Source organism: Narcine bancroftii, unplaced genomic scaffold (assembly GCF_036971445.1).
Source record: "Narcine bancroftii isolate sNarBan1 unplaced genomic scaffold, sNarBan1.hap1 Scaffold_167, whole genome shotgun sequence".
Taxonomy (NCBI): Eukaryota; Metazoa; Chordata; class Chondrichthyes; order Torpediniformes; family Narcinidae; genus Narcine; species Narcine bancroftii.
The window spans coordinates 88,408-111,423 of NW_027211902.1; the positions used below are offsets into that span (position 1 = coordinate 88,408).

At 54.5% G+C, this 23,016-nt stretch overlaps 1 protein-coding gene across 1 annotated transcript; it reads left to right on the forward strand.

The window, feature by feature from the left end:
• Positions 1 to 17,492: 17,492 nt before the first annotated feature.
• Positions 17,493 to 22,266, forward strand: LOC138750568 (uncharacterized). The gene is made up of 2 exons (XM_069912676.1): positions 17,493 to 19,295; positions 21,807 to 22,266. The coding sequence occupies exons 1-2, from the start codon at positions 18,578 to 18,580 to the stop codon at positions 21,911 to 21,913; spliced, it is 825 nt and encodes a 274-aa protein (XP_069768777.1). The 5' UTR covers positions 17,493 to 18,577; the 3' UTR covers positions 21,914 to 22,266.
• Positions 22,267 to 23,016: the final 750 nt, after the last annotated feature.

Consider the following 23,016-nt stretch of genomic DNA (forward strand, 5'->3'; position numbering starts at 1 on the left):
TTCCCCGCCTCTGCTTCCCCGCCTCTGATTCCCCGCCTCTGATTCCCCGCCTCTGATTCCCCGCCTCGGATTCCACGCATCTGATACCCCTCCTCTCTTTCACTGCGTCTATTTCCACGCCTCTTTCTCTGCCTCTCTTTCCCCACATCTCTTTTCTGCCCTCTGATTCCCCACCTCTGATTCCACGCCTCCGTTCCTCTGCCTCTGATACCCCGCCTCTGATACCCCGCTTCTGATTCCCCGCTTCTGATTCCCCGCCTATATTTCTCCGACTCTGATTCCCTTCCTCTGTTTCCCTGCCTCCGATTCCCTGCTTCAGAGTCCCTGGCTCTTTCCCTGGCTCTTTCCCTGCCCTTGTTTCCCCACATCTCTTTTCCCCCCTCTGATTCACCCCCTTTTAATTTCAGCCTCTGATTCCCCGCCTCTGATTCCCCGCCTCTGATTCCCCGCCTCTGATTCCCCTTCTCTGATTCCCCGACTCTAATTCCCCGACACTGATTCCCCGCCTCTGATTCCCCGCCTCTGATTCCCCGCCTCAGATTCCCTGCCTCTGATTCTCCGCCTCTGATTCCCTGCCTCTGATTCCCCACCTCTATTTCCTTGCGTCTTTCCCTGCCTCTCTTTCCCCACATCTCTTTCCCCGCCTCTGATTCCCCGCCTTGAATTCCCCACATCTGATACTCCGCCTCTCTTTCCCTGCGTCTATTTCCGCGCCTCTTTCCCTGCCTCTCTTTCCCCACATCTCTTTTCCGCCCTCTGATTCCCCGCCTCCGTTTCTCGACTCTGTTTCCCTGCCTCCGATTCCCTGCTTCAGAGTCCCTGGCTCTTTCCATGCCTCTCTTTCCCCACATTTCTTTTCCCCCTTCTGATTCTCCCCCTTTCAATCTCAGCCTCTGATTTCCCACCTCAGAATCCCCACCTCAAATTCCCCGCCTCTGATTCCCTGCCTCTGATTCCCCGCCTCTGCTTCCCCGCCTCTGCTTCCCCGCCTCTGCTTCCCCGCCTCTGCTTCCCCGCCTCTGCTTCCCCGCCTCTGCTTCCCCGCCTCTGCTTCCCCGCCTCTGCTTCCCCGCCTCTGCTTCCCCGCCTCTGATTCCCCGCCTCTGATTCCCCGCCTCTGATTCCCCGCCTCTGATTCCCCGCCTCTGATTCCCTGCCTCTCTTTCCCTGCCACTATTTTCGTGCCTCCTTCTCTGCCTCTCTTTTCCCACATCTCATTTCCGCCCTCTGATTCCCCGCCTCGGATTCCCCGCATCTGATACCCCTCCTCTCTTTCACTGCGTCTATTTCCACGCCTCTTTCTCTGCCTCTCTTTCCCCACATCTCTTTTCTGCCCTCTGATTCCCCACCTCTGATTCCACGCCTCCGTTCCTCTGCCTCTGATACCCCGCCTCTGATACCCCGCCTCTGATTCCCCGCCTCTGATTCCCCGCCTCTGATTCCCCGCCTCTGATTCCCCGCCTCTGATTCCCCGCCTCTGATTCCCCGCCTCTGATTCCCCGCCTCTGATTCCCCGCCTCTGATTCCACGACTCTGATTCCCCGACTCCGATTCCCCGCCTTAGATTCCCCGCCTCTGATTCCCCGCCTCTGATTCCCCGCCTCTGATTCCTTGCCTCGGATTGCACACATCTGATAACCCGCCTCTCTTTCTCTGCCTCTCTTTCGCCACATCTCTTTTCCGTCCTCTGATTCCCCGCTTCTGATTCCTCGCTTCTGATTCCCCGCCTCCATTTCTCCGACTCTGATTCCCTTCCTCTGTTTTCCTGCCTCCGATTCCCTGCCTCCGATTCCCTGCTTCAGAGTCCCTGGCTCTTTCCATGCCTCTCTTTCCCTACATTTCTTTTCCCCCTTCTGATTCTCCCCCTTTGAATCTCAGCCTCTGATTCCCCACCTCAGATTCCCTGCCTCTGCTTCCCCGCCTCTGCTTCCCCGCCTCTGCTTCCCCGCCTCTGATTCCCCGCCTCTGATTCCCCGCCTCTGATTCCCCGCCTCTGATTCCCCGCCTCAGATTCCCCGCCTCTGATTATACGACTCTGATTCCCCACCTCTGATTCACCGCCTCTGATTTCCCGCCTCTCTTTCCGTGCCTCTTTCCCGGCCTCTCTTTCCCCACATCTCTTTTCCTGCCTCTGATTCCCCGCCTCTGATTCCCCGCCTCTGATTCCCCGCCTCTGATTCCCCGCCTCTGATTCCCCGCCTCTGATTCCCCGCCTCTGATTCCCCGCCTCTGATTCCCCTCCTCTGGTTCCCCTCCTCTGATTCCCCGCCTCTGATTCCCCGCCTCTGATTCCCCGCCTCTGATTCCCCGCCTCTGATTCCCCGCCTCTGATTCCCCGCCTCTGATTCCCCGACTCTGATTCCCCGACTCCGATTCCCCGACTCCGATTCCCTGCTTCAGTCCCTGGCTCTTTCCCCGCCTCTCCATTCCCACATCTCTCTTCCCACCTCTGAATCCCCGCCTCTGAATCCCCGCCTGATTCCCCGCCTCAGATTCCCCACCTCAGATTCCCCGTCTCTGATTCCACGCCTCTGATTCCCCGCCTCTGATTCCCCGCCTCAGATTCCCCGTCTCTGATTCCCCGTCTCTGATTCCCCGCCTCGGATTCCCCGCCTCGGATTCCCCACATCTGATACCCCGCCTCTCTTTCCCTGCGTCTATTTCCGCGCCTCTTTCCCTGCCTCTCTTTCCCCACATCTCTTTTCCGCCCTCTGATTCCCCGCTTCTGATTCCCCGCCTCTGATTCTCCGCCTCTGATTCCCCGCCTCTGATACCATGACTCTGATTCCCCGCCCCAGATTCCCCGCCTCTCTTTCCCTGCCACTATTTTTGTGCCTCCTTCTCTGCCTCTCTTTTCCCACATCTCTTTCCCCGCCTCTGATTCCCCGCCTCTGATTCCCCGCCTCTGATTCCCCGCCTCTGATTCCCCGCCTCTGATTCCCCACCCCTGATTCCCCGCCTCTCTTGCCCTGCCACTATTTTTGTGCCTCCTTCTCTGCCTCTCTTTTCCCACATTTCTTTCCCAGCCTATGATTCCCTGCCTCAGATTCCCCGCCTCTGATTTCCCACCTCTCTTTCCGTGCCTCTTTCCCCGCCTCTCTTTCCTTGCCTCCTTCCCTGCCTCTCTTTCTCCACTCTTTCCCCACCTCTGATTCCCCGCCTCAGATCCCCCACATCTGATACCCTGCCTCTCTTTCCCTGCGTCTATTTCCGCGCCTCTTTCTCTGCCTCTCTTTCCCCACATCTCTTTTCCGCTCTCTGATTCTCCGCTTCTGATTCCCCACCTCCGTTTCTCCGACTCTGATTCCCTGCCTCTGTTTCCCTGCCTCCGATTCCCTGTTTCAGCGTCCCTGCCTCTTTCCCGGCTTCTATTTCCCCACATCTCTTTTCCCCCCTCTGATTCACCCCCTTTGAATCTCAGACTTTGATTCACCACCTCAGATTCCTTACCTCTAATTCCCCGCCTCTGATTCCCCGCCTATGATTCCCCGCCTCTGATTCCCCGCCTCTGATTCCCCACCTCTATTTCCTTGCCTCTTTCCCTGCCTCTCTTTCCCCACATCTCTTTCCCCGCCTCTGATTCCCCGCCTCGGATTCCCCACATCTGATACCCCGCCTCTCTTTCCCTGCGTCTATTTCCGCGCCTCTTTCCCTGCTTCTCTTTCCCCACATCTCTTTTCCGCCCTCTGATTCCCCGCTTCTGATTCCCCGCCCCTGATTCCCCGCCTCTCTTTCTCTGCCACTATTTTTGTGCCTCCTTCTCTGCCTCTCTTTTCCCACATCTCTTTCCCAGCCTCTGATTCCCCGCCTCTGATTCCTTGCCTCTGATTTCCCGCCTCTCTTTCCGTTCCTCTTTCCCGGCCTCTCTTTCCGCACATCTCTTTTCCTGCCTCTGATTCCACACCTCTGATTCCCCGCCTCAGATTCTCCACCTCAAATTCCCCGCTTCTGATACCACGACTCTGATTCCCCGCCTCTGATTCCCCGCCTCTGATTTCCCACCTCTCTTTCCGTGCCTCTTTCCCCGCCTCTCTTTCCTTGCCTCTTTCCCTGCCTCTCTTTCTCCACATCTCTTTCCCCGCCTCTGGTTCCCCGCCTCTGGTTCCCCGCCTCTGGTTCCCCGCCTCTGATTCCCCGCCTCTGATTCCCCGCCTCTGATTCCCCGCCTCTGATTCCCCGCCTCTGATTCCCCGCCTCTGATTCCCCACCTCTGATTTCCCACCTCTCTTTCCGTGCCTCTTTCCCGGCCTCTCTTTCCCCACATCTCTTTTCCTGCCTCTGATTCCCCGCCTCGGATTCCCCGCCTCTGATTCCCCACCTCTGATTTCCCACCTCTCTTTCCGTGCCTCTTTCCCGGCCTCTCTTTCCCCACATCTCTTTTCCCGCCTCTGATTCCCCACCTCAGATTCCCCGCCTCTGATACCCCGCCTCTGATTCCCCGCCTCTGATTCCCCGCCTCTGATTCCCCGCCTCTGATTCCCCGCCTCTGATTCACCGACTCTGATTCCCCGACTCTGATTCCCCGACTCTGATTCCCCGACTCCGATTCCCTGCTTCAGTCCCAGGCTCTTTCCCCGCCTCTCCATTCCCACATCTCTATTCCCCCCTCTGAATCCCCGCTTCTGATTCCCCTCCTCAGATTCCCCGCCTCAGATTCCCCGTCTCTGATTCCACGCCTCTGATTCCACGCCTCTGATTCCCCGCCTCTGATTCCCCGCCTCTGATTCCCCGCCTCTGATTCCCCGCCTCTGATTCCCCGCCTCTGATTCCCCGCCTCGGATTCCCCGCCTCGGATTCCCCACATCTGATACCCCGCCTCTCTTTCCCTGCCTCTCTTTCCCCACATCTCTTTTCCGCCCTCTGAATCCCCGCCTGATTCCCCGCCTCAGATTCCCCACCTCCGTTTCTCCGACTCTGATTCCCTGCCTCTGTTTCCCCGCCTCCGATTCCCTGCTTCAGAGTCTCTGGCTCTTTCCCGGCTTCTCTTTCCCCACATCTCATTTCCCCCCTCTGATTCACCCCCTTTGAAACTCAGCCTTTGATTCACCACCTCAGATTCCCCACCTCTAATTCCCCGCCTCTGATTCCCCGCCTGTGATTCCCCGCCTCTGATTCCCCGCCTCTGATTCCCCGCCTCTGGTTCCCCGCCTCTGATTCCCCGCGTCTGATTCCCCGCCTCTGATTTACCGCCTCTGATTCGCCGCCTCTGATTCCCCGCCTCTGATTCCCCGCCTCTGATTCCCCGCCTCTGATTCCCCGCCTCTGATTCCCCGCCTCTGATTCCCCGCCTCTGATTCCCCGCCTCTGATTCCCCGCCTCTGATTCCCCACCTCTGATTTCCCGCCTCTGATTCCCCGACTCCGATTCCCTGCTTCAGAGTCTCTGACTCTTTCCCCGCCTCCCTTTCGCCGCCTCTCTTTTCCCACATCTCTATTCCCCCCTCTGAGTCCACGCCTCTGATTCCCCGCCTCTGATTCCCCGACTCTAAGTCCCCACCTCTGATTCCCCGCCTCTATTTCCTTGCCTCTTTCTTTCCCCACATCTCTTTTCCGCCCTCTGATTCCCCGCCTCTTATTCCCCACCTCAAATTCCCCGCCTCTGATTCCACGCCGCCTTTTCTCCGCCTCTGATGCACCTCCTTTGAGTCCAAGCCTCTGATTCCCCGCCTCTGATACCCCACTTCTGATTTCCCGCCTCTCTTTCCGTGCCTCTTTCCCGGCCTCTCTTTCCCCACATCTCTTTTCCTGCCTCTGATTCCCCGCCTCGGATTCCCCGCATCTGATACCCCTCCTTTCTTTCACTGCGTCTATTTCCACGCCTCTTTCTCTGCCTCTCTTTCCCCACATCTCTTTTCCACCCTCTGATTCCCCACCTCAGATTCCCCGCCTCTGATACCCCGCCTCTGATTCCCCGCCTCTGATTCCCCGCCTCTGATTCTCCGCCTCTGATTCCCCGCCTCTGATTCCCCTCCTCTGATTCCTCGCCTCTGATTCCCCGCCTCTGATTCCCCGCCTCGGATTCCCCGCCTCGGATTCCCCGCCTCGGATTCCCCACATCTGATACCCCGCCTCTCTTTCTCTGCGTCTATTTCCGCGCCTCTTTCCCTGCCTCTCTTTCCCCACATCTCTTTACCGCCCTCTGATTCCCCGCCTCTGATTCTCCGCCTCTGATTCCCCGCCTCTGATTCCCCTCCTCAGATTCCCCGCCTCTGATACCATGACTCTGATTCCCCGCCTCTGATTCCCCGCCTCTGATTCCCCACCTCTGATTCCCCGCCCCTGATTCCCCGCCTCTCTTTCCCTGCCACTATTTTTGTGCCTCCTACTCTGCCTCTCTTTTCCCACATGTCTTTCCCCGCCTCTGATTCCCCGCCTCTGATTCCCCGCCTCTGATTCCCCGCCCCTGATTCCCCGCCTCTCTTGCCCTGCCACTATTTTTGTGCCTCCTTCTCTGCCTCTCTTTTCCAACATCTCTTTCCGAGCCTATGATTCCCCGCCTCAGATTCCCTGCCTCTGATTCTCCGCCTCTGATTTCCTGCCTCTGATTCCCCACCTTGAATTCCCCACATCTGATACTCCGCCTCTCTTTCCCTGCGTCTATTTCCGCGCCTCTTTCCCTGCCTCTCTTTCCCCACATCTCTTTTCCACCCTCTGATTCCCCGCTTCTGATTCCCCGCCTCCGTTTCTCCGACTCTCTTTCCCTGCCTCCGATTCCCTGCTTCAGAGTCCCTGGCTCTTTCCATGCCTCTCTTTCCCCACATTTCTTTTCCCCCTTCTGATTCTCCCCCTTTCAATTTCAGCCTCTGATTTCCCACCTCAGAATCCCCACCTCAAATTCCCAGCCTCTGATTCCCTGCCTCTGATTCCCCGCCTCTGCCTCCCCGCCTCTGCTTCCCCGCCTCTGCTTCCCCGCCTCTGCTTCCCCGCCTCTGCTTTCCCACCTCTGCTTACCCGCCTCTGATTCCCCGCCTCTGATTCCCCGCCTCTGATTCCCCGCCTCTCTTTCCCTGCCACTATTTTCGTGCCTCCTTCTCTGCCTCTCTTTTCCCACATTTCTTTCCCAGCCTATGATTCCCTGCCTCAGATTCCCCGCCTCTGATTTCCCACCTCTCTTTCCGTGCCTCTTTCCCCGCCTCTCTTTCCCTGCCACTATTTTCGTGCCTCCTTCTCTGCCTCTCTTTTCCCACATCTCTTTCCCCGCCTCTGATTCCCTGCCTCCGATTCCCCGCCTCAGATAATACGACTCTGATTCCCCGCCTCTGATTCCCCGCCTGTGATTCACCGCCTCTGATTTCCTGCCTCTCTTTCCGTGCCTCTTTCCCGGCCTCTCTTTCCCCACATCTCTTTTCCTGCCTCTGATGCCCCGCCTCGGATTCCACGCCTCTGATTCCCCGCCTCAGATTTTCCACTTCAGATTCCCCACATCTGATACCCCGCCTCTCTTTCCCTGCGTCTATTTCCGCGCCTCTTTCCCTGCCTCTCTTTCCCCACATCTCTTTCCCCGCCTCTGATTCCCCGCCTCGGATTCCCCACATCTGATACCCCGCCTCTCTTTCCCTGCCTCTCTTTTCCCACATCTCTTTCCCCGCCTCAGATTCCCCGCCTCAGATTCCCCGCCTCTGATACCATGACTCTGATTCCCCGCCTCTGATTCCCCGCCTCTGATTCCACGCATCTGATTCCCCGCCTCTCATTCCCCGCCCCTGATTCCCCGCCTCTCTTTCCCTGCCACTATTTTTGTGCCTCTTTCCCTGCCTCTCTTTTCCCACATCTCTTTCCCCGCCTCTGATTCCCCGCCTCAGATTCCCAGCCTCTGAAACCACGACTCTGATTCCCCGCCTCTGATTCCCCGCCTCTGATTCCCCGCCTCTGATTCCCTGCCTCTGATTCCCCACCTCTGATTCCCCGACTCTGATTCCCTGACACTGATTCCCCGACTCTGATTCCCCGACTCTGATTCCCCGACTCAGATTCCCTGTTTCAGAGTCTCTGACTCTTTCCCCGCCTCCCTTTCGCCGCCTCTCTTTTCCCACATCTCTATTCCCCCCTCTGATTCCACGCCTCTGATTCCCCGCCTCAGATTCGCCGCCTCAGATTCCCTGCCTCTGGATCTCCGCCTCTGATTCCCTGCCTCTGATTCCCCACCTCTATTTCCTTGCCTCTTTCCCTGCCTCTCTTTCCCCACATCTCTTTCCCCGCCTCTGATTCCCCGCCTTGAATTCCCCACATCTGATACTCCGCCTCTCTTTCCCTGCGTCTATTTCCGCGCCTCTTTCCCTGCCTCTCTTTCCCCACATCTCTTTTCCACCCTCTGATTCCCCGCTTCTGATTCCCCGCCTCCGTTTCTCCGACTCTGTTTCCCTGCCTCCGATTCCCTGCTTCAGAGTCCCTGGCTCTTTCCATGCCTCTCTTTCCCCACATTTCTTTTCCCCCTTCTGATTCTCCCCCTTTCAATCTCAGCCTCTGATTTCCCACCTCAGAATCCCCACCTCAAATTCCCCGCCTCTGCTTCCCCGCCTCTGCTTCCCCGCCTCTGCTTCCCCGCCTCTGCTTCCCCGCCTCTGCTTCCCCGCCTCTGCTTCCCCGCCTCTGCTTCCCCGCCTCTGATTCCCCGCCTCTGATTCCCCGCCTCTGATTCCCCGCCTCTGATTCCCCGCCTCTGATTCCCTGCCTCTCTTTCCCTGCCACTATTTTCGTGCCTCCTTCTCTGCCTCTCTTTTCCCACATCTCTTTCCCCGCCTCAGATTCCCTGCCTCCGATTCCCCGCCTCAGATAATACAACTCTGATTCCCCGCCTCTGATTCCCCGCCTGTGATTCACCGCCTCTGATTTCCTGCCTCTCTTTCCGTGCCTCTTTCCCGGCCTCTCTTTCCCCACATCTCTTTTTCTGCCTCTGATGCCCCGCCTCGGATTCCACGCCTCTGATTCCCCGCCTCAGATTTTCCACCTCAGATTCCCCACATCTGATACCTCGCCTCTCTTTCCCTGCGTCTATTTCCGCGCCTCTTTCCCTGCCTCTCTTTCCCCACATCTCTTTCCCCGCCTCTGATTCCCCGCCTCGGATTCCCCACATCTGATACCCCGCCTCTCTTTCCCTGCGTCTATTTCCGCGCCTCTTTCCCCGCCTCTCTTTTCCCACATCTCTTTCCCCGCCTCTGATTCCCCGCCTCTGATTCCCCGCCTCTGATACCATGACTCTGATTCCCCGCCTCTGATTCCTCGCCTCTGATTCCCCGCCTCTGAAACCACGACTCTGATTCCCCGCCTCTGATTCCTCGCCTCTGATTTCCCGCCTCTCTTTCCGTGCCTCTTTCCCGGCCTCTCTTTCCCCACATCTCTTTTCCTGCCTCTGATTCCCCGCCTCGGATTCCACGCCTCTGATTCCCCGCCTCCATTTCTCCGACTCTGATTCCCTTCCTCTGTTTTCCTGCCTCCGATTCCCTGCCTCCGATTCCCTGCTTCAGAGTCCCTGGCTCTTTCCCTGGCTCTTTCCCTGCCCTTCTTTCCCCACATCTCTTTTCCCCACATCTCTTTTCCCCACATCTCTTTTCCCCCCTCTGGTTCACCCTCTTTTAATTTCAGCCTCTGATTCCCCGCCTCTGGTTCCCCGCCTCTGATTCTCCGCCTCTGATTCCCTGCCTCTGATTCCCCGCCTCTGATTCCCCGACTCTGATTCCCCGACTCCGATTCCCTGCTTCAGAGTCTCTGACTCTTTCCCCGCCTCCCTTTCGCCGCCTCTCTTTTCCCACATCTCTATTCCCCCCTCTGATTCCACGCCTCTGATTCCCCGCCTCAGATTCCCTGCCTCAGATTCCCTGCTTCTGATTCCCCCCCTCTGATTCCCTGCCTCTGAATCCCCACCTCTGATTCCCCGCCTCTATTTCCTTGCCTCTTTCCCTGCCTCTCTTTCCCCACATCTCTTTCCCCGCCTTGAATTCCCCACATCTGATACCCCGCCTCTCTTTCCCTGCGTCTATTTCCGCGCCTCTTTCCCTGCCTCTCTTTCCCCACATCTCTTTTCCGCCCTCTGATTCCCCGCTTCTGATTCCCCGCCTCCGTTCTCCGACTCTGTTTCCCTGCCTCCGATTCCCTGCTTCAGAGTCCCTGGCTCTTTCCCTGGCTCTTTCCCTGCCCTTCTTTCCCCACATCTCTTTTCCCCCCTCTGATTCACCCCCTTTTAATTTCAGCCTCTATTCCCCGCCTCTGATTCCCCGCCTCTGATTCCCCACCTCTGATTCCCCGCCTCTGATTCTCCGCCTCTGATTCCCCACCTCTGATTCCCCGACTCTGATTCCCTGACACTGATTCCCCGACTCTGATTCCCCGACTCTGATTCCCCGACTCCGATTCCCTGCTTCAGAGTCCCTGGCTCTTTCCATGCCTCTCTTTCCCCACATTTCTTTTCCCCCTTCTGATTCTCCCCCTTTCAATCTCAGCCTCTGATTTCCCACCTCAGAATCCCCACCTCAAATTCCCCGCCTCTGATTCCCCGCCTCTGCTTCCCCACATCTCTTTCCCCGCCTCTGATTCCCCGCCTCTGAAACCACGACTCTGATTCCCCGCCTCTGATTCCTCGCCTCTGATTTCCCGCCTCTCTTTCCGTGCCTCTTTCCCCGCCTCTCTTTCCTTGCCTCTTTCCCTGCCTCTCTTTCTCCACATCTCTTTCCCCGCCTCTGATTCTCCGCCTCTGATTCCCCGCCTCTGATTCCCCGCCTCTGATTCCCCGCCTCTGATTCTCCGCCTCTGATTCCCCGCCTCTGATTCCCCGCGTCTGATTCCCCGCCTCTGATTCCCCGCCTCTGATTCCCCGCGTCTGATTCCCCGCCTCTGATTCCCCGCCTCTGATTCCCCGCCTCTGATTCCCCGCCTCTGATTCCCCGCCTCTGATTCCCCGCCTCTGATTCCCCGCGTCTGATTCCCCGCCTCTGATTCCCCGCCTCTGATTCCCCGCCTCTGATTCCCCGCCTCTGATTCCCCGCCTCTGATTCCCCGCCTCTGATTCCCCGCCTCTGATTCCCTGCCTCTCTTTCCCTGCCACTATTTTCGTGCCTCCTTCTCTGCCTCTCTTTTCCCACATCTCATTTCCGCCCTCTGATTCCCCACCTCTGATTCCCCACCTCTGATTTCCCACCTCTCTTTCCGTGCCTCTTTCCCGGCCTCTCTTTCCCCACATCTCTTTTCCTGCCTCTGATTCCCCGCCTCGGATTCCCCGCATCTGATACCCCTCCTCTCTTTCACTGCGTCTATTTCCACGCCTCTTTCTCTGCCTCTCTTTCCCCACATCTCTTTTCTGCCCTCTGATTCCCCACCTCTGATTCCCCACCTCTGATTCCACGCCTCCGTTCCTCTGCCTCTGATACCCCGCCTCTGATTCCCCGCCTCTGATACCCCGCCTCTGATACCCCGCCTCTGATTCCCCACCTCTGATTCCCCGCCTCTGATTCCCCGCCTCTGATTCCCCGCCTCTGATTCCACGCCTCTGATTCCCCGCCTCCATTTCTCCGACTCTGATTCCCTTCCTCTGTTTCCCTGCCACCGATTCCCTGCCTCCGATTCCCTGCTTCAGAGTCCCTGGCTCTTTCCCTGGCTCTTTCCCTGCCCTTCTTTCCCCACATCTCTTTTCCCCCCTCTGATTCACCCTCTTTTAATTTCAGCCTCTGATTCCCCGCCTCTGATTCCCCGCCTCTGATTTCCTGCCTCTCTTTCCGTGCCTCTTTCCCGGCCTCTCTTTCCCCACATCTCTTTTCCTTCCTCTGATGCCCCGCCTCGGATTCCACGCCTCTGATTCCCCGCCTCAGATTTTCCACCTCAGATTCCCCACATCTGATACCCCGCCTCTCTTTCCCTGCGTCTATTTCCGCGCCTCTTTCCCTGCCTCTCTTTTCCCACATCTCTTTCCCCGCCTCTGATTCCCCGCCTCAGATTCCCCGCCTCTGATACCATGACTCTGATTCCCCGCCTCTGATTCCCCGCCTCTGATTCCACGCATCTGATTCCCCGCCTCTCATTCCCCGCCCCTGATTCCCCGCCTCTCTTTCCCTGCCACTATTTTTGTGTCTCTTTCCCTGCCTCTCTTTTCCCACATCTCTTTCCCCGCCTCTGATTCCCCGCCTCTGATTCCCCGCCTCTGATTCCCCGCCTCTGATTCCCCGCCTCTGATTCCCCGCCTCTGATTCCCTGCCTCTGATTCCCTGCCTCTGATTCCCCGACTCTGATTCCCCGCCTCTGATTCCCCGACTCTGATTCCCTGACACTGATTCCCCGACTCTGATTCCCCGACTCTGATTCCCCGACTCAGATTCGCCGCCTCAGATTCCCTGCCTCTGATTCCCCACCTCTGATTCCACGCCTCTGATTCCCCGCCTCTCATTCCCCGCCCCTGATTCCACGCCTCTGATTCCCCGCCTCTCATTCCCCGCCCCTGATTCCCCGCCTCTCTTTCCCTGCCACTATTTTTGTGCCTCCTTCTCTGCCTCTCTTTTCCCACATGTCTTTCCCAGCCTCTGATTCCCTGCCTCAGATTCCCCGCCTCTGATTCCCCGCCTCTGATTCCCCGACTCTGATTCCCCGCCTCTGATTCCCCGCCTCTGATTCCCCACCTCTGATTCCCCGACTCAGATTCCCTGTTTCAGAGTCTCTGACTCTTTCCCCGCCTCCCTTTCGCCGCCTCTCTTTCCCCACATCTCTTTCCCCGCCTCTGATTCCCCGCCTTGAATTCCCCACATCTGATACTCCGCCTCTCTTTCCCTGCGTCTATTTCCGCGCCTCTTTCCCTGCCTCTCTTTCCCCACATCTCTTTTCCACCCTCTGATTCCCCGCTTCTGATTCCCCGCCTCCGTTTCTCCGACTCTGTTTCCCTGCCTCCGATTCCCTGCTTCAGAGTCCCTGGCTCTTTCCATGCCTCTCTTTCCCCACATTTCTTTTCCCCCTTCTGATTCTCCCCCTTTCAATCTCAGCCTCTGATTTCCCACCTCAGAATCCCCACCTCAAATTCCCCGCCTCTGATTCCCCGCCTCTGCTTCCCCGCCTCTGCTTCCCCACCTCTGCTTCCCCGCCTCTGCTTCCCCGCCTCTGATTCCCCGCCTCTGATTCCCCGCCTCTGATTCCCCGCCTCTGATTTCCCGCCTCTGATTCCCCGCCTCTGATTCCCCGCCTCTGATTCCCCCCCTCTGAATCCCCGCCTCTCTTTCCCTGCGTCTATTTCCGCGCCTCTTTCCCTGCCTCTCTTTTCCCACATCTCTTTCCCCGCCTCTGATTCCCCGCCTCAGATTCCCCGCCTCTGATTCCCCGCCCCTGATTCCCCGCCTCTCTTTCCCTGCCACTATTTTTGTGCCTCCTTCTCTGCCTCTCTTTTCCCACATGTCTTTCCCAGCCTCTGATTCCCCGCCTCAGATTCCCCGCCTCAGATTCCCTGCCTCAGATTCCCTGCCTCTGATTCCCCCCCTCTGATTCCCTGCCTCTCTTTCCCCACATCTCTTTCCCCGCCTTGAATTCCCCACATCTGATACCCCGCCTCTCTTTCCCTGCGTCTATTTCCGCGCCTCTTTCCCTGCCTCTCTTTCCCCACATCTATTTTCCGCCCTCTGATTCCCCGCTTCTGATTCCCCGCCTCCGTTCTCCGACGCTGTTTACCTGCCTCCGATTACCTGCTTCAGAGTCCCTGGCTCCTTCCATGCCTCTCTTTCCCTACATATCTTTTCCCCCTTCTGATTCTCCCCCTTTGAATCTCAGCCTCGGATTCCCCACCTCAGATTCCCTGCCTCAGAATCCCCACCTCAGATTCCCCGCCTCTGATTCCCCGCCTCTGATTCCCCGCCTCTGATTCCCCGCCTCTGCTTCCCCGCCTCTGATTCCCCGCCTCTGATTCCCCGCCTCCATTTCTCCCACTCTGATTCCCTTCCTCTGTTTCCCTGCCTCCGATTCCCTGCTTCAGAGTCCCTGGCTCTTTCCCTGGCTCTTTCCCTGCCCTTGTTTCCCCACATCTCTTTTCCCCCCTCTGATTCACCCCCTTTTAATTTCAGCCTCTGATTCCCCGCCTGTGGTTCCCCGCCTCTGATTCCCCGCCTCTGATTCCCCGCCTCCATTTCTCCCACTCTGATTCCCTTCCTCTGTTTCCCTGCCTCCGATTCCCTGCTTCAGAGTCCCTGGCTCTTTCCCTGGCTCTTTCCCTGCCCTTCTTTCCCCACATCTCTTTACCCCCCTCTGATTCACCCCCTTTTAATTTCAGCCTCTGATTCCCCGCCTGTGGTTCCCCGCCTCTGATTCCCCGCCTCTCTTTCCCTGCCACTATTTTCGTGCCTCTTTCGCCGCCTCTCTTTTCCCACATCTCTATTCCCCCCTCTGATTCCACGCCTCTGATTCCCCGCCTTGAATTCCCCACATCTGATACTCCGCCTCTCTTTCCCTGCGTCTATTTCCGCGCCTCTTTCCCCACATCTCTTTTCCACCCTCTGATTCCCCGCTTCTGATTCCCCGCCTCCGTTTCTCCGACTCTGTTTCCCTGCCTCCGATTCCCTGCTTCAGAGTCCCTGGCTCTTTCCATGCCTCTCTTTCCCCACATTTCTTTTCCCCCTTCTGATTCTCCCCCTTTCAATCTCAGCCTCTGATTTCCCACCTCAGAATCCCCACCTCAAATTCCCCGCCTCTGATTCCCTGCCTCTGATTCCCCGCCTCTGCTTCCCCGCCTCTGCTTCCCCGCCTCTGCTTCCCCGCCTCTGCTTCCCCGCCTCTGCTTCCCCGCCTCTGCTTCCCCGCCTCTGCTTCCCCGCCTCTGATTCCCCGCCTCTGATTCCCCGCCTCTGATTCCCCGCCTCTGATTCCCCGCCTCTGATTCCCTGCCTCTCTTTCCCTGCCACTATTTTCGTGCCTCCTTCTCTGCCTCTCTTTCCCCACATCTCTTTTCTGCCCTCTGATTCCCCGCCTCTGATTCCATGACTCTGATTCCCCGCTTCTGATTCCTCGCTTCTGATTCCCCGCCTCCATTTCTCCGACTCTGATTCCCTTCCTCTGTTTTCCTGCCTCCGATTCCCTGCCTCCGATTCCCTGCTTCAGAGTCTCTGACTCTTTCCCCGCCTCCCTTTCGCCGCCTCTCTTTTCCCACATCTCTATTCCCCCCTCTGATTCCCCGCCTCTGATTCCCCGCCTCTGATTCCCCGCCTCTGATTCCCTGCCTCTGATTCCCCACCTCTATTTCCTTGCCTCTTTCCCTGCCTCTGTTTCCCCACATCTCTTTCCCCGCCTCTGATTCCCCGCCTTGAATTCCCCACATCTGATACTCCGCCTCTCTTTCCCTGCGTCTATTTCCGCGCCTCTTTCCCTGCCTCTCTTTCCCCACATCTCTTTTCCACCCTCTGATTCCCCGCTTCTGATTCCCCGCCTCCGTTTCTCCGACTCTGTTTCCCTGCCTCCGATTCCCTGCTTCAGAGTCCCTGGCTCTTTCCATGCCTCTCTTTCCCCACATTTCTTTTCCCCCTTCTGATTCTCCCCCTTTCAATCTCAGCCTCTGATTTCCCACCTCAGAATCCCCACCTCAAATTCCCCGCCTCTGATTCCCCGACTCTGATTCCCCGCCTCTGCTTCCCCGCCTCTGCTTCCCCGCCTCTGCTTCCCCGCCTCTGCTTCCCCGCCTCTGATTCCCCGCCTCTGATTGCCCGCCTCTGATTTCCCGCCTCTGATTCCCCGCCTCTGATTCCCCGCCTCTGAATCCCCGCCTATGATTCCCCCCCTCTGAATCCCCGCCTCTGAATCCCCGCCTCTGATTCCCCGCCTCTGATTCCCCGCCTCTGATTCCCCTCCTCTGATTCCCCTCCTCTGATTCCCCGCCTCTGAATCCCCGCCTCTGAATCCCCGCCTCTGATTCCCCGCCTCTGATTCCCCTCCTCTGATTTGCCACCTCTCATTTCCCGCCTCTCTTTCCTGGCCTCTTTCCCCGCCTCTCTTTCCGTGCCTCTTTCCTGGCCTCTCTTTCCCCACATCTCTTTTCCCCCCTCTGATTCCCCACCTCTGATTCCACGCCTCCGTTCCTCTGCCTCTGATACCCCGTCTCTGATACCCTGCCTCTGATACCACGACTCTGATTCCCATCCTCTGATTCCCCACCTCTGATACCCCGCCTCTCTTTCCCTGCCACTATTTTCGTGCCTCTTTCCCTGCCTCTCTTTCCCCACATCTCTTTTCCGCCCTCTGATTCTCCACCTCCGTTTCTCCGCCTCTGATTCCCCGCCTCTGTGTCCCCGCCTCTGATTCCCCACCCCTGATTCACCGCCTCTCTTTCCCTGCCACTATTTTTGTGCCTCCTTCTCTGCCTCTCTTTTCCCACATCTCTTTTCCCGCCTCTGATTCCCCGCCTCAGATTCCCCGCCTCTGATACCATGACTCTGATTCCCCGCCTCTGATTCCCCGCCTCTGATTTCCCGCCTATGTTTTCCCGTGTCTGATTCCCCACCTCTGATTAACCACCTCTCTTTCCCTCCATCTATTTCCGTGCCTCTTTCTCTGCCTCTCTTTCCCCACATCTCTGTTCCCCCCTCTGATTCCCCGCCTCTAATTTCCTGCCTCTGATTCCCCACGTCTGATACCCTGCCTCTATTTCCCTGCGTTTTTTCCGCACCTCCTTCTCTGCCTCTCATTCCCCACATCTCTTTTCCGTCCTCTGATTCCCCACCTCTGATTCCCCGAATCTGATTCCCCGTCTTTGATTCCCTGCTTCAGAGTCCCTGGCTCTTTCCCCGCCTCTCTTTCCCCGCCTCTCTTTTCCCCCCTCTGAATCCCCGCCTCTGATTCCCCGTCTCTCATTCCCCGTCTCTCTTTCCCTACCTTGATTTCTCCACCACTCTTTCCTCTATTCTTATTCCAACCATCTGTTCCAACGCCTCTGTTTCCCTTCCTGTTTTGCCGCCTCCGTTTCCCCGCCTCTGTTTGTCTCCCTCCGTTTCACCCCCTCCGTTTCCACTTCGATATTTCCATCCCTCTGTTTCCCTACTTTGCTTTCTCCTCCTCTGTTTCCCCACCTGCTGTGGCAGATCTGCATCTGGACGCCTGGAGTGAATGGTGTATGCCTGGCTGTCTGATCTGCAGAGGAGATGTCCCGGTGACTGGAGTGAACCTGGCCTGGAGGTTCCCGAGTCTGTGCCATTGTTGGGACTTTTTTCTTCTCGTTATATAGGTGCATTTTAGTCTTGTGTAGTTTTGATCTTTTATCTGGAGTTGAAATGGCATCTTGTGTTGCCTGATGTGGAATCACAGTTTGCTGGTTAGCATTGTAGTTTCTGGAGGCTGTCATTTCATTTTTAAACTGTGTCCTGGTTTTAAATGACAATACAGGCTACTACTCTTCTTCTATCCATATCTTTTAAATATCCTCACTGTCTCAGTGGACACCCCCTCTGCAATTTCCTCCCTTTCTATAGCTGGGATACTATCCCTGACCAGTAACATTATTCGCCCCCCACCCCACTACCCCTCATTCTATTCCTTTTAAACCCAAACCCTAGGACCTGCATCAGCAAATCCTGCCCTTCCTCCAACCAAGACTCTGTAACAGTCACAACATCATAGTTGTACATACTGATCCATGCTCAAAGTTCATCCCCTTTATTCCTTGCATTGAAATAGACATTTCAAACCCTCTGACTGACTCCATCTGTTTTTTTCCTCTGCCTGTCTTTTTTTTTGACAAACTCAGAACATGTCCCCTCATGCTTTTGAACTTCTGCTCTCATATTGTGGTTCCCGTCCCCCTGCCAAACTGCCATCTGGTATCCAAGGAAAGCATCCTGACTGGTCCCCATCTGTTTCCAACAGGTGTCAATCACACCGGAGCCCAAGAAGAGTGTAATCACCTGCCTGAATGACTATCGACCAGTTGCACTTGCATTAACAGTGAAGAAGTGTTTGGAAAGGCTCCTGTCTGAGTGGTGATGTGGATCCATTCCAGTTCGCCTCTCATAATAACAGCAGATGTTGTCTTACTGGCCCTACACCAATCCCTGGAGCACCTGAACAGTAAAGATGCTCTTTATCAACTACAGCTCGGCATTTAACACCATCATCCCCTCCAAACTGACCAGCAAACTCCAAGACCTGGGAGTTAACACCTCCAGACCACAATCAGTGAAGGTTGGTAAGAATATCCCCTCCACGATCTCCATCAGTACCAGAGCACCACAGGGCTGTGTTCTTAGCCCCCACTCTACTCACTTTACACCCACGACTGTGTGGCTCGGTACATCAACAATATCCCCTCCAAATTTGCTGACGATACTACGGACGTGGGTTGTATAAAGGAAGGGGATGAGTCCACATGCAGGAGGGAGTTTGAAAACCGAGCTGAATGGTGCATCAACAACAACCTCGCACTCAATGTCACCAAAACCAAGGAGTTGATTGTTGAGTTCAGGAATGGAAAGCCAGAGGTTTAAAATCCAGTGATGATTGGGGGATCAGGGGTGGAGAGGGTGAGCGAATTTAGGTTCTTGGGAGTCACCATCTCAAAAATTCTTCCTGGACCCAACACCAATGTCCTCGTGAAGAAAGCATGTCAGCGCCTCTAATTCCTCAGGGGTTTGTGGAGGTTTGGGATGACACCAGAAACCCTGGCAAATTTTGACAGAGATGTGGTGGAAAGTGTGCTGACTGGCTGCATCATGGTCTGGTATGGGGACACCAATACCCCTGAGAATAAAGCCCTCCAAAAGGTCGTGGACACAGCCCAGGACATCACAGACAAAACTCTCCCCACTATTGAGTTTATCGACAGGGAATGGTGCTGTCAGAAAACATCAGCAATCACCAAAGATCCACACTCTCTCTTTCTCTTCTCACTGCTGCCATCAGGAAAGAATTCTCGGTGCCTCAAGACTCAGACCCCCAGGTTCAGGAACAGCTGCTCTCCCTCCACCTTCAGACTCCTCAACAACAAACTCAATCAGGAACTCATTTCAGGACCCTTGCAGCACTTTATTGATTTTCTTTGTTTTCAATTCTTTTATCTTTCCAGGTTTCCACTGAACCGTTTATTTTTGCACGACCCATTCGTGGTAATTCGGCCGTGTCCACAGAAAAAAGGGAATCTCAGGGTTGGATGTGATGTCGAGTATGTTCTCTGCCAATCAATGGGAAATCTCCAAATCTTCAATCTTGGTGCAAACCAACCATTACTGTCCAAGCTGCAGATTGCAAGGGCTGTAAAGTGCTGCCACCGCCTGTTCACACTGAGTACTGCATGCATGAAGCAAGGGAGAGAGAGAGATCTAGGTATAATACCACCACCTGGTGTCCGGACTCGCGAACTACAGGGTACATGATTTTTATTTTTCATGGGAGTGTTGGAGAATGAGAGGAGACTTGATTAAGGTTAACAAAATAGAGCAAGATGGATAATATGGAGCTCCAATGCACAGGGAGGTCTCACCTGTGAAGGAGCAAGTGTGAGATCTCCCAGTTCATTCTTGCTCGGGCAGTGGTGGCCAATTGCAAGACAGCTCCAATTAGGGGAAGAGAATATGCTGTTTCAGGTCATGGGTTTGAAACGGTTTCCCCAGTTGTGCCATTCAGACTCAAGAGAGCAGATACTTGCAGACAGGTAGGAAACCTAGTTTTATTGTGGAGAATTGCTTGTTTTTTGGGGTGAAGGTTGTTTGTGGTCTGAGATTCTTAAATACTTTACAATGGAAGCAGCAATTTTCCTTGTGCCTGATTGCTACATAGCAGTTAAAATGTCTCAAATCTATCCCTCAGCCAGTACTTTTGGTCATTGATTTGGAGTGATGGCTTGGCAATATTTATAGCATGGTGAGTCCAAAGCTCTCAAAGTGACAATGTGGAAGGAGTTTGTCTGTTCTTTGTGTTTTCTGCCACCCTTGAGAACTTAAAAAGTGTCCGTGAATTGTGGTATTGGTGAGACACAAGCTTGTTTTGCCCTCTTTTTGTTCTGTATGTCTATAAAGTTTCAGTTTAGGGATAAAATGTCCAGATACTGTTCTGTTCAAAAGTCTAGTAACCAAATCTGATTCTCCCGAGTTCTTGTCATGGATATGTATCATGAAGCCTGTTTTGCAGCAGTCGTGTTGCATTAGAGGTGCACATACAATTTTCAAAAATAATGAGTTTGAAACCAGAAAAAGATCAGGTCGTGCCCAAAGGTTCATCTGTGCTGTTGAATTGAATTGATGGCCCCAGGACCAGAATGTGCACTTCCACCCCATGGCCTTGAGCTTCCCAAATCGCCAATGAACTTACGGCCCCCTTGAGCTGTGGAGTGTGGGAGGAAATCCACACAGACACCGAGAGGATGTAGAAACTTCTTGCAGTCAGTGCTGATTTGATCCTGGGGTGACTCGTGCTGGAGAGGTGGGACTACTGTCCTGCCTTCACCTTGTGATGGCTGATTTTTGTCTGTTGGTGGATGGAGGTCTGACATGATATTCCCTTGGCCTTGAGGGAAAGAAGAGTAGAAATTGCAAGGGCTCTGACAGAAATATTTAAAACCTGTTTATCCACGGGTGAGGTGCCAGAGGAATGGATGTAATCTAATGTTCCTTTGTTTAAAAACGGCTTCAAAAGCCAACCAGGTGAGCCTGACAGTGATAGGTTAATTATTGGAGGGTAATCAGAGAGTACCTCGAATAGTATCTGTTCAAATAGCAGGCCTTAATCAACCATAGCATAGAATACTGGAGTCGGGCAGTGAGGTTGAGACTAGACAAGGTATTGGTGAGGCCCTGTTGAGAGTACTGTGTGCAGTTCTGGTCACCAGATGAGAGGAAAGCTATCAACAAAGTCGAGAGGGTGCAGAGAAGATTTACGTCAATGTTACCTGGATATCAGCAACTAGATTACAAAGAAAGATTGAGCAAATGATGTCTTTATTCTTTGGATTGTAGATGGTTGAGAGGGGATTTGATTGAGGTCTTTAAAATTACTAGGAGGATAGAACGAATTGATGTGGAGAGACTTTTTTCATTGCGGGGAGCAGAGATTGAAACAGGAGGTATTGAGTTAAGAGGCAAAAGTTTGGAAGTAACATGAGGGGGATCTTCTTGACTCAGAGTGGTGGTTCAGTGGAGTGAGCTTCCGGGAGAAATAGTGGCGGCTGGGTCCATTTTGTCATTTCAGGGAAAATTGGAGGGGAGGGGAATGCAGAGAGGTGGTACGAGAGGAGAGTATTTAGTTCAGTGCAGACAAGAAGGGCCAAATGACCTGTTTCTGTGCTGTAATTGTTATAGGGGTAAAATGTGTGGCAGTAACTTGGAAGTCCGATGCGTATTTGGGAATGGGTCGATGGCCACACTGAAATAGCCCGTTGTATCCCACTTGAAATAATTACATCGAATTCACGGAACAAATTTGAATTTCTCTTTTGAAGATTTGGGATGTGTATTTACTAATTGTAGGAATTAAGTTTTAATCACCCAACACGAACTTTCTGACTCCTATTAACCAAGAAAAGCAAGATTTTATTTGAGAGTTTTGCTCAATTTTTATAAATACTATCTAGATGTTTTCTCTCTTTATTGTTTTCTATTGGGCAGCTGTGGGAGGGGTTACTTTTTAAATCACTATGCATTAATTTTATCTTATTTTCAAAGAAGAAATTTAAGTTTTTTAATGCATATGTTAAATTAAATGTAAAAATGTTACAAATAAGATAAATGAAGAATTGTTTCAGGAACTGGCAATCTTCCACGAGTGCCATTAACTCCAGGCAGCAGGAATATGTGAACGAAACACAAAACTGGCCAGAACAACTGAGGAAACACGGCTAAAAGTGCCCAAAAAGGTGCTGATGCCATCTTGATTTTAACGTAGGTGACACCGAGGAATGCGTTGGGGCAGAGATGGTCTATGGACAGCCAATACGGACGCCTTGGGGAACAAAGCCTGCACCATCAGTAGGGATGGACAATGGTGGGTAATGAATAAGCACATATTAGAGACACTGAGAGAGAGACACACACATACCCAGACAGACACACACACACAGACACAGAGAGACAGATACACACACACACGGACACACATGCACACAGAGAGACACACACAGAAACACACACAGACAGAGAGAGAGACACTGACAGCGAGACAGAGAGACAGACAGACACACACAGACAGAGACACACACAGACAGATAGACACACACAGACGGAGAGAGACACACACAGACGGAGAGAGAGACACTGACAGAGAGACAGACAGACACACACAGACAGAGACACAGACAGACAGATAGACACACATAGACGGAGAGAGACACACACAGACGGAGAGAGAGAGACACACACACAGAGACAGAGAGACACACATAGAGACAGAGAGATACACACACGACAGAGAGACAGACACACACACAGACAGAGACAGACACACAGAGAGACACACAGAGAGACAGAGACACACACAGACACAGAGACACGCAGATACAGAGACACACACAGATACACAGACAGAGAGAGAGACACACACACATACAGACACAGAGACACTCATTTAGACAGAGGGAGAGAGACACACAGACAGTGACACACACAGAGACACAGAGAGAGACACACACACAAACAGACAGAGAGACACCGAGAGAGACACACACATACCCAGACAGACAGACACACACACAGACACAGAGAGACAGATACACAGACACACACACACAGAAACACACACAGACAGAGACAGAGAGAGAGACACTGACAGCGAGAGAGACAGAGAGACACACACAGACAGACACACACAGACAGACACACACAGACAGACACACACAGACAGACACACACAGACAGAGAGACACAGACAGAGAGAGACACAGAAAGAGAGAGAGACACAGACAGAGAGAGAGACACAGACAGAGAGAGAGACACAGACAGAGAGACACACAGACAGAGAGACACACAGACAGAGAGACACACAGACAGAGAGAGTCACACACAGTCGTAGTGACACACACACACACACAGACAGAGAGAGAGAGACCCCTTGGTTGTGCCCTTCACCTTCGCACTTAACTCCCTCGTCTCTCCTGGCA